General features: G+C 39.5%; 1 protein-coding gene across 6 annotated transcripts in view; it reads left to right on the top strand.

Moving 5' to 3' along the window:
- cntrl (centriolin) overlaps positions 1–13,729 on the top strand; it is a 42,214-nt gene that overhangs the window by 23,511 nt on the left and 4,974 nt on the right. For 5 of the 6 annotated variants that reach the window (XM_056236256.1, XM_056236281.1, XM_056236248.1 and 2 more), the window contains 16 exons: positions 7–178; positions 265–554; positions 1,122–1,279; positions 1,408–1,570; positions 2,677–2,807; positions 3,160–3,300; positions 3,377–3,503; positions 5,096–5,260; positions 5,348–5,507; positions 6,715–6,830; positions 6,905–7,071; positions 9,821–9,978; positions 10,070–10,134; positions 10,750–10,938; positions 12,958–13,150; positions 13,242–13,405. In XM_056236256.1, the coding sequence (XP_056092231.1) occupies positions 7–178; positions 265–554; positions 1,122–1,279; positions 1,408–1,570; positions 2,677–2,807; positions 3,160–3,300; positions 3,377–3,503; positions 5,096–5,260; positions 5,348–5,507; positions 6,715–6,830; positions 6,905–7,071; positions 9,821–9,978; positions 10,070–10,134; positions 10,750–10,938; positions 12,958–13,150; positions 13,242–13,405 (2,559 nt within the window). Of the gene's footprint in view, positions 1–6; positions 179–264; positions 555–1,121; positions 1,280–1,407; positions 1,571–2,676; positions 2,808–3,159; positions 3,301–3,376; positions 3,504–5,095; positions 5,261–5,347; positions 5,508–6,714; positions 6,831–6,904; positions 7,072–9,820; positions 9,979–10,069; positions 10,135–10,749; positions 10,939–12,957; positions 13,151–13,241; positions 13,406–13,729 lie in introns of those variants that run through there. The other variant, XM_056236290.1, reaches the window with a different exon arrangement.

Here is a 13,729-nt window from a genome sequence, read left to right as displayed (position 1 = left end):
CCTCAGGCCCCTAGTTTGGGATCTCAGGGCACACAAGACTCAGGATTGGACTCTGTGCCCTTTCATTCACCTGAGAGAGGTCGACGGTCCGGCCACAGAGCACACAGGGAGATAAGACCTCCCCTTAATGGAGGATACTGGGTCTACTCCCCCCATCCGCACGCTCATGGAAAGAGAGGCACGTGCCACAGTCTTTCTCTTCAACATAATCATGGTGATGAATATCATGTCAAAGCTTTAATATCTGTCCACATGTTTCCTCAGATGCTCAGATGTTCAGAGACAGTGGAAGAGAGAGCGATATGGAGGGGACACGTTTCACGCCTCCATCTGGCTCTGCTGGATTTACTCTACCGGATGGTACCGCTTTTCCCCCCGGTTCATTTATCTACAGTCACCCTGTACCTGGCCTGCCCACTGGCTCAAGTACAGTCCTCTGTGGGACGCCTCCTGATGGAGCCAGACTGGTGTACGGACCTCCTCCCAGCAATCTTACTATTCCTCTGGTGCCCAGTGGGACGCTGCACTGTAATGTGCCTGGACATCAGGACTTGGTGAGAGATACTGTGTGTAGAATAGATTTCAAGTTAAATTTAGCTCTGTTATTTCCTGTTGAATTAAGCTGCTGTTACAATATTTTACATCATTTTACTGTAATTTTGAAATGTATTAGACCATTTTATTTTAACATTACATTTTTACATTGACAGTGTTTACTAACACAAGATTATACAATTTTCTCTGTAGATCATCCTCAATAACGCGGTCGCTATTTACATCTCATATCGTCTGTAATTTTTTGCGTTACCAAGGCAACGACTGATGCATTTGTATTACATTCCAATGAGCTCCACTATCAGAGTAATGGTAGTTCTGCAGCTAGAAAATGTTAAATGTAAAACAAATGACATTTTTAAATATATTCTAATTGAAAACAGTTATTTTAAATTATAATAATATTTCAGTATTACCGTTAACTGTTTAGTAAATGCATCCTTGGTGAGCATAAGAAACTTCTTTCAAAAACATAAAAAAATATCTGATCCCAAATGAATGTATGGTAGTGTACATGGAAATGGTCTTACTTTTTATAAGATAAGTAGTTTTGGTATGTGTTTCAGGAGCGAGATCTGAAGAAGGCAGAGCGTAGGCTGAGAGACGAGTTTGCTGATAAAGTTCACACTGAGGAAGAAAAGCACACACTGCAGGAAAAAACAACAGAGCTGCAGCAGGAAATCAAACGTCTGCGCAGGAAAATCCACACACTGCAGCGCCACACGTCAGTGAGCATGCTAACACCAATATATCTTACTCAATATCAACTCCGTATAACACACAGCATCTCTGAAATGTAAACTACATGTTATGGATAAATATCTAATGCCTTTCATTGTTTTGGTTCATCAGGAGTGGGCTGGAAAGCACTGTATTGCATGCAGAGGAGGAGCAGTGTTTGCTGGGAGAGGTGGAGTGTGTGGAGAAGACCCTGCTGAAGCGCAGAGCAGAGCTCAGAGAAGCTGACAGACTGCTTCTAGAGGCTAAGACAGAGCTCAAAGACACTCGAGCCAAGGTCCGACACTGGTGTTCCTCACTGTTGCGTAGCCACGCTATAAAATATATTTTTCAGTAGGGGCCATTCACACAGAACGCGTTTTTCCATTCCACTGCGCCTTTTCCATTGTTTATCAATGTAAACACTTGCGAGACGGATGTGTTTAACCGTTGCATTTGCTTCTCCCGGTCTTTTTCTGCATTTTGTGCATGATGCGGCATTCTAAAAATGCGCCGCTCAAGTTAAAATGAGTTAAACTTTTAAAAAACACATCTCCAGACCTTTTTGCTCCGCTGACCTGCGTCAATTGTGTGAATTGCCCCTTACAGTAGTCCAGTGTAGCTCATGTCCTCTCTTGCTTCCTTCCACTTTCCTATCAATTCTCCAGTGTCATATATAATGATGACAAAAAAATATTTTACAAAAATCACAGAATCAATAATTGCCCCCTACACAATAAATATTTAGCTAAATACTGCTGTTAATCACACTGTTTTAATTTAATAATATAATTTAAAGCTTTTATTGTTTTTTTTTTTATAATTTAATTTGTGTTTATTTAATTTAAAAACAATTAATACACTACCATTTAAAGGTTTAGTGTCAAATAAGTCTTTTTTTTTGTTATAGAGAAATGAATACTTTAATTCAGCAATTAAACTGACAGTAAAGAAATTTGTTACAAAAGATTTCTATTTCAAATAAATGCTGTTCTTTAGAAATTTTATTCATCAAATAATCCTTAAACATTTATTATGTTAGGCAGCACAACTGTTTTCAACATTGATAATAATAAAAGTTTATTGAGCAGCAAATCAGCATATTAAAGGGATTTCCGAAGGATCATGTGACACTGAAGACTGGAGTAATAATGCTGAAAATTCAGCTTTGACATCACAGGAATAAACTACATTTTAAAAATGATAATTATTAAATAAATTAAAATATTAAATATAAATCAGTACTTATTATTTAAAAGAGTAACTTGACTGTGGTTACATTTAACTACATAAAAGTTTTTTTTAAAGTAGCTTCCACATAATCTTCCACATTGGGCTTCTTAAATATTACATGTATACGTCAACTTCCAAGTTGCTAATGATATAATGCATGTGGGTTTGCAGACTAAAGAGAGCGTGCAGCGCTACAATGAGGCCAGCAGGCGAGCGGAAGAGACAGAACGAGAGCTGGTGGAGATGGAAAAGAGAGCTCAAGACAGTGCCACAAAGCTGGTCCGAACCAAACAACAGCTCAGGTGAACACAAATATCACACATGGATTTTTGTTTTAACTTATTTCAGTTCTGAATCCTTACAGCTGCTGTGTGTAATACGTCATAAGTGACACCAAACAGAATTGCAAAAATAACCATTTCAAAAAGGTTTACCAAACACTTTTCCCATCTGCTATTGTTTAGACAAAAAGGTAACATGATGTTGAAAGCTATTGTTTACACTTTTTGGGGAAATCAACTTACGAATGGTCTGCTTATAATTAAAGGATTTTAATAGCAATTTAGCTTTTAAGGCTGTTCTATGATTCTGCATCAAGTTTAGTTTGTGCTGGAAAACTTGCAAGAAATGAGACATGTAAATGTGCTACTAAAGGAATCTTCAAGAGGAGGTTAAGGAGCTGCAGAAAAGGAAACAGGACCAAGAACACACTCTGAAAGAAGTAGAGGAGGTCCTTTCATGTCAAGATGCAAAGTTTCAAGAAGTCAACAGAAAGCTGGATAGAGCGACTGACAGGTGCTACAACTATAATTTCAGTAAATCACTGAATGCAGAAAATTTCTCTCCACTGAACTGTCTGTCTCGTATATAGATTGGAAACTGTTGAGAAAGAGCTCAGAGAGACCCAGAGCCTGGAGGTGAAACTCCTACAGAACTGCAGAGAGACAGAAGACAGCCTAACACAACGCAAAACAGAACTGGACAAATTCAGCACTCAGGTAACACATGTGTAAAGAAGCAATCAACTAAACAATACCGTTCAAAAGTTTGAGGTCACTAAGATGTTTTTTTTTAAAATAAATTTTGCTTTTATTCAGCAAAGACTCATTAAATAATTCAAAAATGACAGTAAAGACATTTATAATGCAACAAAATATCTGTTTCAAATAAATGCTATTCTTCAAAAAATTTGCCCATCAAGAAATCCTAAAAAAAAAAAAAAAACCTGCATCAGTGTTCACACTTTCTTTAAAGGGTCATGAAACCCCCCTCTTTCAGCTCAAGTCTAGCTCACAATCTTTTTGAAAAATGCAACTTAAATGGGCGTGGATGGCTGTGAGAAGGGGTGTGGTATGGTCATCGCCAGTATCCCATGCATATCGACTGTCACTAAAAGCAGTGGTAAAACGTGAGGAAATGCTAGATTTTTTTTTATAGCTGGCAAAGTTAAAGTCTTATGAAATACGACACTTTATTATTGTCCTTTCAAAAGTAACAGTAATCGTAATTCTACTGAGAACATATTAATGTAGGCTACATGTATAATTATAATGTCATTATAAAATATATAGTTGTTTATAGACACCATAAATACATATATTTGAAAATGATTAATTTTCCACTTAAAAAAAACGTTCCGTGCATAGCCTAGATCTACGCGCCCCCTGAACCCCCATAATAAAGATGGCTCTGTGGAGGTGGATGACTTCTCATTTTACACACACACACACCTCTGAAGGGATAGAAAAGTCCTCGGACTTGGTACCGCATCACTCGCAAGATGCAACCTGCATTGGTTGTGGCACACACGTTTAGATGTGTCCGTGGTTGATGGAAAACCAACCGCCCGGAGCCAGAGTCTAGCCCGGGCAGCATCGCGGGGAAACATATTCAACCCAATTGGACTTTTGCACCAAGAAAATAAACACTTGCGTGCGTCCCATGATTGCCTCTCTCATCTACTACGCGATATCACAGTTTGACATGTCTGTCATTGGAAAGATCCACGTGGTGTCATGAATAATTAAGAGACAGTGTCTTCTCATAGGATATGAAAACTCAGTCTCATTAATAATTATGAGACACCGATAAGTCATCAACGTACTCACAGTGCACTGCCACGTCACAGCCTGTGACGTGGACACGATGAAGATTTTAAACCCGGAAGACGAAAAAAGCGGGAAAAAACTCAAATTTAACCATTTTAACCCTACTATTAAATCTAACTGATGCTAACATTGTCTTCAATGGTGTTCAACACACATACCTCTGTAAAAATCTCCGAAAATTTGGTTTGGGGTTTTATGACCCTTTAAGCAGCACAAAAAATTTCAGCCGTGATGACAAATGTTTCTTGAGCACCAAATCAGCATTTTAGAATGATTTCCTAAGGATCATGTGACAAAGAAGAGTGAAGTAATGGCTAATGAAAATGCAGCTTTGCCATCTCAGGAATATAGTCAATTTTAAAACATACCAAAATAGAAAAGATTGTAATTGTGTTTCACTATAAATCGACCCAAAACTTTTGAACAGTATTGTGTAGCTGAAAAAGTATTACATCAATGTGACTTTGTGGGTCTCCCCACAGGTGGTGTTGCAGCAGGAGGAGCTGTCTTTGCTGGACAGGAAGCTGGAGCAGTGGAAACAGGAAGAGGAGGTGTTGAGAGTTAGTGTGGAGCAGCATAGACGGGGCCTGTTGGGTGTTCTCAGACAGGGAGAAGATGATGCCCTACTCTTACACCAGCGTATTCAGGTTTTTACATGCACAAAATATTAATGCAGTGTTTAAATATTAAGGAAATACTTGATGAATATTTATGAACGGTCTGGATATGTGTAGGAACTCCGTGTGGATGTCCAGTCTCTTGCCGTGCAGAAGGGAGAGCTGGATTCTCAGCTGTCTGAAAGGAAAGCCAGACTGGCACAGTGTAAGAAAGATCAGCAGCAAGAGGAAGAAACCCTGCAGAGCCTTCGTTCAGCCATCAAAAAACACACAGCAGGTCTGTTACTATAGAGTGGCCAGTTTGACATGTTGTAACAATCGGCCTAATCGGTGGAGTTACATGAGATAAAAATGGGGTCAGATTAAACTGTGAGAGTATGGAAAGTGTTTTAAAAGAAATAAAAGACAACAGAAATAAAGTGAATAAATGAAGTGTATTTACAATTTCTACCAGGAACTTAAAACAACACAATACAAAGAAGCCCTAAGCTGTTAAAAGCATAAATAAAGTCCATTGGTTCCATATACCATAAAACAGTCCTTAAGAGTCCTTGTAAGTCCCAATGTGTAAGTGTCCACCAGTGTATATACAATCCAACTGTAGTGATAATCCAATGAAAAGTGATGGGGTTTGCTGGAATGTTAAGTCCTTAAAAACAACTCCTCGTTCCAGCTTTGGTCGTCTTGACAGAGACCTGGCTTGTTTGCCATGCTACTTCCTTTATGCTGGCTATTTCCTGTTTCCTGTCATGTGATCAGCCACATGACAGGCAGACCCAGTATGGATAAAAGACATACACACATTAAAACTGATAAGAGGAATAAAATGGACTAAAATGACGACATGTAAACCAATTAAAACTCTAATATACATACAATCATCATAATATATAGAGTGGTTAAAACATGTGTCATGTGTGACAGTGTCACATAGTCATGACATCAGTTTAACATAATTTGACATCTGTCTCAAACAATGGTGTGAGTGGCAGACGAGAGGTGGAAAGGGAGTGTTTTTAGAAACTTGTTTTCTGGCCAGTTGACGGAACAGTCACTTTCCTTTGAGAGCCTATCCTCTGCTGACATTACAATTTTAAAAATATTCAAAAACTCACCAAACCTTCAAAAAGTCCAAAACGAGGTGGGCAAACTGAAAAGATCCAAATGGAAGCCTGCACACTCTAATAGAGAAAAGAAAGACACCAAAAGCCACTGCTTTACTGAAAATGGCAAACGTTTCAGTCACGTGACCATTCAAATTTGACATTTTGAACATTTTGGTCTGGTTTTCTGTGATGTATTGGTCAGTAATGTATAAGAGATAAGGTTATCCTGATATATCCATATATAAAGTAAAAAAATAAAGAACTACTGCTTGTGGTGCAGAAATTGACAAATTACAAAAATAAGTCTGAATGAGTGAAAAAAACTGAATCATATCCGTTTGGTTTCGCCCAATTAATGTTGAGAATTTGTGTGTTTAGAGCTAAGGCATGTGTTGGAAATGGTCCAGTTGGAGACTAGGGAATTAGAAGGAGTGAAGCTGCAACATAACCAGAAACTGGACCAGCTAGAGAAGAGCCAGGAAACTCTTCTAGAGGTCAGTCCTAAAAAAAATGTTGTCTTCGCCTGTATTGTTTGTGCTGATGTTTGATGTGAGCTTCCTCTGCTCAGGTGCGTGTGGATCTGCAGCATGTGCAGCAAGAGCTGCAGGAGCAGCGTGGGGGGCTGCACACCCTCCAACAGAAGAGCCTCGACCTGCAACAGCAAACAGACAAAGAGAGGAGCAGCCTGCAGGAACAGTGCAGAAATCTGGAGGCCAGACGCACACATGCCCAGAGGTAACCAATGAAAAAAAAAAAACATTTGTTTTGTCTGTACAATCTTTAGAGACTTTTGAGTCGTATTGGAAATACTGCTGTGTCAATATCTGATGAAGCTACCACTTAGTTATTATCGTCATCATGAAAATTAATATGATTTCAGATGTATCCACCTCTAAATGCCTCATAAGTTGAAGTCTAACAATGGTTGGTCGATTTATGTCTTATATTTGTATGTCGATCAATCATTTACAAGGGGGTTCCTTAGTGTCTAAGTAGGCAGTTCTTGTCCAGAATAACCAACAATACCTATATTTTCATCAAAGTTACAAATTTAATTTAGCAAACAAAAAATATGCATCTTCCATACCCACTTATCTCAGCATGCCTCAGGCCTAGGGCAGAGAAACATCCTGGACAAGCAAAAAAAAAAAAAAAATCATAAAGAATGACTTGATGAGTTTTATCTTTATGGTGTGGCTGAAATTGATTGTTTTTCTGTGGTTATTGGATAAGAACAAAACTTGTTTAGCTTAGCTCCAACCTACGTGAGTTTAGTTCCAACCTGAACCAGTTAATCAAGTGTTCAGGATTACTAGGTTTACTTCTCAAACAGAAGGCTGCATCCTAGTGAGGCTGCACCCTTCATAGTTTAGTCCTTTCGTTGGCTTGTAGGTCAGAGTCCTCCTCAGCATTAATGAGTCTGTCTACTAAGTGCGCATGGCTACTACGTCACACATGCTCCCGCCCCCATGATCAGGGCACAAAAATACAATTCTGTCAGGTCCAATAAGTCAAGAACACACATGACAATAAAAATGATTTAGGAAATTTTTATTGAATAAATTGCAATTCAAGTTGATAATTCTGAATTACATTTTTGGCGGTATGGCTCTGTTCAGGGAATCCTCTGACCTTTCATGAGCACCATGAGGTCAGAGGACAGCAGCAGCATTAGGGAACGCTCACACAGTTTAGGACTGGGAGAGCTGAATTATTCCCCCATATGAACAGAGCAGCAACGTTATACACGACAAGGAGGAGGTGGCGGGCTGCAGAGAAGCGAGCAGCAAGCAGTTAGGAGCAAACTGAATCTGCTTAAAAAGGGCGCCCTTATTTGAGCGTAATCATTAGCAGCGAGGGGAGTTGAACAGCTGATGCGCTGATGCAGATCAGCTTATGCAGCTCAGCTGAGCAGATCGCTGATGAGACCGTTTTGTTGGCCAATAGCGTTAGCAGCGTCTTGACTATTTGACCTGCCAGAACTGCTGCTGACGCTCAATTTACAACTTAATTTTTGGAAAAATACTTTGCATTAAAAATCTTTATATTAACTGGCTTTCACAATAGTTCAGTAAATGATAAGCATCTGTGGTCTCCCAGTGCTTACATTAATGGTAGTTTAGTGTTAAGTGATTAATTTACACGAAAACAAAAGCTAGCATGTACGCCTTTCTTCCAAGAAAACATTATTTTTGTCTTGCATTTCATAATGAACTCAGTGCTTCCTCGGTTTTTCCATCAGTTCTTTTTCGTGAATTGGAGAATGTGCAAAGGGTTATGGATGGATGCGAAGGATACACTTGATGCATCCTTCAAAATGAGCTGAATGAAGGACATGAAATGTTCAAAACGTTCAAATTAAGACGGCCTTCGGCGCCACTTGATGATGTGGCAGCCATCCTTTTGAGAAGCACCCCTAGAATCTTTCAGTCAAGTATGTTTGGGGCAGGTTGGCGCTAAACTCTAGGACACTGGCCCACCAGGAGCTGGATTGGGCATCCCTGAGCTACATGATGACACTGTTTTCTGCAGAGCTGCTTATTAGCTTATTCAAATTGAATTGAATCAACATTAAACTGACTCAAAGTGAATAACGGTACTATAGCTTGTTTTCATATGACGTCAAATGCAAATGGAGGGCAGGAAGTGATTTGCTGTATTTAGAAAGCTCTATAACAAACTCAAAATGCCTATGTTTTGCGTCGTTTATGGTTACTTAAATCGATCAAACCACGAGGAGTTTTTATTGTGTACCAAAAGTTGTTGTTCATAAGGGGGGAAAATGCAAGAAATTGACCGAAAAACTCCGGAAAAACGGCTTGCAAACCTACGTCTGCGGTCAGGAGGAGCCGAATGGGAAAATGCCCGTGTGTGCAGTGATCACTTCGTCAAAGGTGAATTAATACAACTTAAGTGGCTATGTTTGTGTAACGTGTAACGTTTCCGAACTTTGTAAAGTCAAAGTAACTTATGTCTGTAAGACGAGGTAGTTGCTGATATCTACCGCCTCGATGGCAGGAAAATCTTTTAATTCAGTTGAAAAATCACTCCTCTTCATAACGTAAGGATCACGTCCAACATATGTTTGATTTTTTCTTTATATCTTTCTCTTGTAATAGCGTGTAAAGTAGTACAGTACGGACTTTCCTCCATCTCGTCCATTGCGCTCTTCACTCCCTGCCCTCCATCTGAATTTCGCGCGTCATCATAATCACGTGACTGAAACCCAGCTATTGTCTTCTGTAGAGCAGTTTATAGCTGAATTGAACTCATTTCATTATTGATGAACTTTACACAGTTATTGAACTGAACTGAATCAACACTGAACTGACTTCACATGAATGATGACGTTTTTACAGCAGAATTGAATTCTGTTTGCTTTATTGATCATTATTTTCCTGTTTATCACTGTAAAGCTGCTTTGTATATCTATAGTGTATAAAGCAAGCACTATATAAATAAAGGTGACTTGACTTGGTTTCAGGTGTTTGGAAGCAGCAGAGACGAGGGCGAGGGCAGCAGAAACAGAGCTTCTCAGACTACAGACTGAGCTGGACAAACTACAACAGGAGCAGAAACACGCGCATGATCTGCGTCAGGAGATCAGCAGAGACACGGCAGCCGCACAGCAGCAGCATGAGGGTATCCACTCAACAGCCTTACTTTAACATCAGCCGTTGGTTTTCATACACTGTGAAAACAAACACTCTGAAATGCTTGTTTTTACCCACAGAAGAGTTGAGCAGACTGAAGAAACAGCTGGTGGAATCTCAAGCTCAGTTAGATGAGATCAGAGAGGTGAGTTTACAGCAAAACGCTGCATATCTAGCGGTTTTCATTTAGCCAAGAAACTGAAACCGAAAATAGTTTCTTAATAATCAAATCAAATCAAATCAAATAAAAACTTGTATAAACAGTTTTATATAAAAAAAATTAAATTGCACATTTTTATATCAACTTTTTAATGATATGATTGTTTCAATGTTTCTTATTTATTAAAGTTTTTTCCACAGTTGAAACACCTTTACCTGCCTTTACTTGAAACATGATACATTTCAGTTGGTTGTACTTTTTCTTTCAAAATACCTTCTGATGTTCAATCATGTTCATTTCGTGCTGATCTGTTGACAGAATTTGAAAGCTGAGACGTTGTTTAATATCAAAAGTAACAAAGCACAAAGGCTATTGTTATTAAAATGAGAAATCCGTATTGTCAACCCAACCCTAGCACAAAAGACATGTTTACCTGTTGTAGCTTATGCACGTTTTGTGCACTAAATAGATACTGACAGTCAAAACGCAGAAAATGCGCTAATTAAACATCCCCATTTCCGTTAATGATTTTGGCACTCAAACTGAAATTTCTGTGCATCACTATATAGCATGAAAAGTGTTTCTCTTGATCATGTTTAGGAGGTGAAGGCTGCGGCACAGCAGCGGGAAGAGCTTGTGAAGCAACAAAAGGAGCAAAAGGCTGGACTGCAGGAGAAAGACGAGAAGATCAGGAGGAGACAACAGAGACTGGACCGACTGGGGCAGCAGCTGGAAGAGCTCAAGGCAGAAGTAGCCATGAAACAGACACAGCTTGAAGAACATGAAAAGGTGAAGCGAGATACTATCTTTTCATGCACTTTACCTTTGAAACTAGATGATGAACGTTAGACGTGTTAGAGGGACAGGTCACCCAAAAATTAACATTATGTCATCAATGACTTTTCCTCCAAAAAGTCCATTATAATTGAAAACTGAGATAGTAAAAGAAATCCATAATGGACTTTATTGACATGATTGTGTTGACACACAATATTGCCAATGCCAACGCATTATATGCAAAACAAGTAATGACAAGAACTAGAAATATCTATAAGTTAATGTTATGTAAGCAATAAGGTACGAGAGGCTGTGCTGTATCGTGAATAAGTAACGGCTGAAGGGCGTTGTTAGGCACGACGCGAAGCGGAGTACCTGCAACCCCTTCAGCCGTTACTTATTCACGATACAGCACTTGCCTCGAGTACCTTATTGCTTTTATAAAACAGTTACCACACAATAAAAATATTAAAGTAAAAAAAATATGTATTAGTGCAACTTTCATGAAGTAAAATCACTAAAAGCCTTCCTTCCGCTAGAAAAAAAATAGTCCCTGACCGAGAACAGCAACAACGTTCCAATGTGTAATATGCATGAAAGCTCAAATAAAAACAACATAGGAACTGCAGTGTTGCGCAGTGATAAATAGAACCGTTGGGTGAAGCGGTCATAGCCGTGTTTTATCATGAATAAAGCACAGCTATTGACCAATCAGAATCAAGGATTGGAACTAACCGTTTTATAATTATTTATGAAGCACATTTAAAACGGCCTCAAGACTGACCAAAGGGCTGTAAAAAGGAGCGACAATTAACATATATTAAAAGCTAAGGAAAACAAATACGTTTTAAGAAGAGATTTAAAAACTGATAAAGAGGTTGCTGCTGTAAGTTGCACTGGCAAGCTATTCCACAATCACCAAAAGGCTCTATCTCCTCTGCGTTTAGCCTTGAGCAAGGGACTGTCAGTAAGTTAAGGTTACCGGATATTAAACTGCTGGGAGGGTTAGGGACACAATAGATCAATAATTAGGAGCACAGTTATGTAAGCATTTATACACAAATAGAAGAATTTTTAAAGGTGATCCTAAATTGGACTGGAAGCCAATGGAGAGCTCGCAAAAGTGTGTGGTCACAGTTGCCATTGATTTTATTCATAAGAAGAATTTTTAAAGGTGATCCTAAATTGGACTGGAAGCCAATGGAGAGCTCGCAAAAGTGTGTGGTCACAGTTGCCATTGATTTTATTCATAAGTCATTTTTTGTATAGTTTTCCTTTTGTTAATAAATAACTTGCTTTAAAAGTTTGGCTTTCTCGTGTGTCCCAGTTTTGTTGCGTCCCTTTTATTTTGAGCCACAGGGCATGACAATAATATTGATCAAGCTGAAAAATGAATTTTGCTGCAATTGATAGGTAACCGTCTCCCCCAGTAAAATCTGAATTTGATCCCTTTCTTAATGACTGGAAAACTGTTGAATGAGGTTACAGAGTTTGTCAAAGTATTTCTCTCTCATCACTTTTTGAACTTTGAGTTTTGAGTTTTTTGCCTAAAGGACTTTCAATGGAGGGACAAAAATCTTTCAGGTTTCTTTGAAACTATCTTTTGTATTTCGAGGTTGAACAAAAGTTGCGATCACATTAGAAAATTCTGCGGGAAAAAGTAATTAGTCTTTTGTTAACAGTGAAGATGTATGATGCGCTGCTTACAGAAGTCACTTTCAAACCTAACAGCTTCTGTTGTTATAGCAGCGAATTGCGTGACCAACTGAACCTATTGCGCAGCAATAATTAACCTCTTAATTCCCAGCCATGTGGATTCCTATTAAAATTACTGGATTTCGCCAACAAAAATTCACTGAGCAATGGTAACTGTGACCACCCAATAAGGGTTTGACATGAGGGTGAGTAAATGATGCCCGAATTTCCATTTGTGGGTGAACTAACCTTTAAAATAATTATGTGTATATGATATGATGTAGGTGACCAATATCTAGGAGTAATGAGTTCATCATGTTTGTGTCCTGTGGGTAGATGGTGAGGCTACAGCAGCAGCAGAGTATTGATCTGGAGCAGCAGCACAGGCTGAAGCAGCAGAAGCTGCAGGCATTAGACAGAGCTCTGGCCCTGAGGCAGGACCGGATGGAGCAGGACACAGTCGCAGAAATTGACCTGCAGAGGGAGCACAAACAGTGCACTGCACTACAAGAGCAGGTGGATGAACTGGGTGAGCTGCATTACCACGTGTTCCCTTACGTTTAGCCTGGTGAGCGCAGAGCGACTTGCCTTTAAGTACTGAAGTGTTTGTGTGTATTCAGAGCAGAGGGTGTGTGAGCGGGACAACAGACTCCAGCATGCTGTTGAGGAGACCCATCGCCTGCAGGAGGCTCTGCTGTCTGACAGGACCAGCGCTGAGGGACGTCAGGAGGCCCAGAGGAACCACAGCCGCACAAACAGGCAAAGACTGCTGGGAGTGGAAGAGGTGATTGCCAGATGGACCCATTAGTAGTACACTGGCAATTTAATGGAAACTGGAGCTGTTGCCTAGGTGCTATAGACCAATTTTCAGTTGGTAAACATGGTGACGTTTTTTGTGGGCGGAGCTTAGGTGGTGGCAGAACGATCCCTCTGGCCGCTTCCCTAACGCTAGTTTGCAAGTTTTGTTAGCTTGTTTTTTAACAATGACTGGAGAAAATCCGATTTTATCTTAACGTGCAAGGTCACTCAGTGTCCAGGACTGCGATTGTTATTTGCAAAAGTTCATTTTAACGGACGGAACCAGATTGGCTGACCTGTACTGTACACG

Source organism: Rhinichthys klamathensis, unplaced genomic scaffold (genome assembly GCF_029890125.1).
Source record: "Rhinichthys klamathensis goyatoka isolate OS25496 unplaced genomic scaffold, OSU_Roscu_1.1 h1tg000019l_1, whole genome shotgun sequence".
In the NCBI taxonomy this organism is placed as follows: Eukaryota; Metazoa; Chordata; class Actinopteri; order Cypriniformes; family Leuciscidae; genus Rhinichthys; species Rhinichthys klamathensis.
This window is presented reverse-complemented; position numbering and strand designations above follow the sequence as displayed.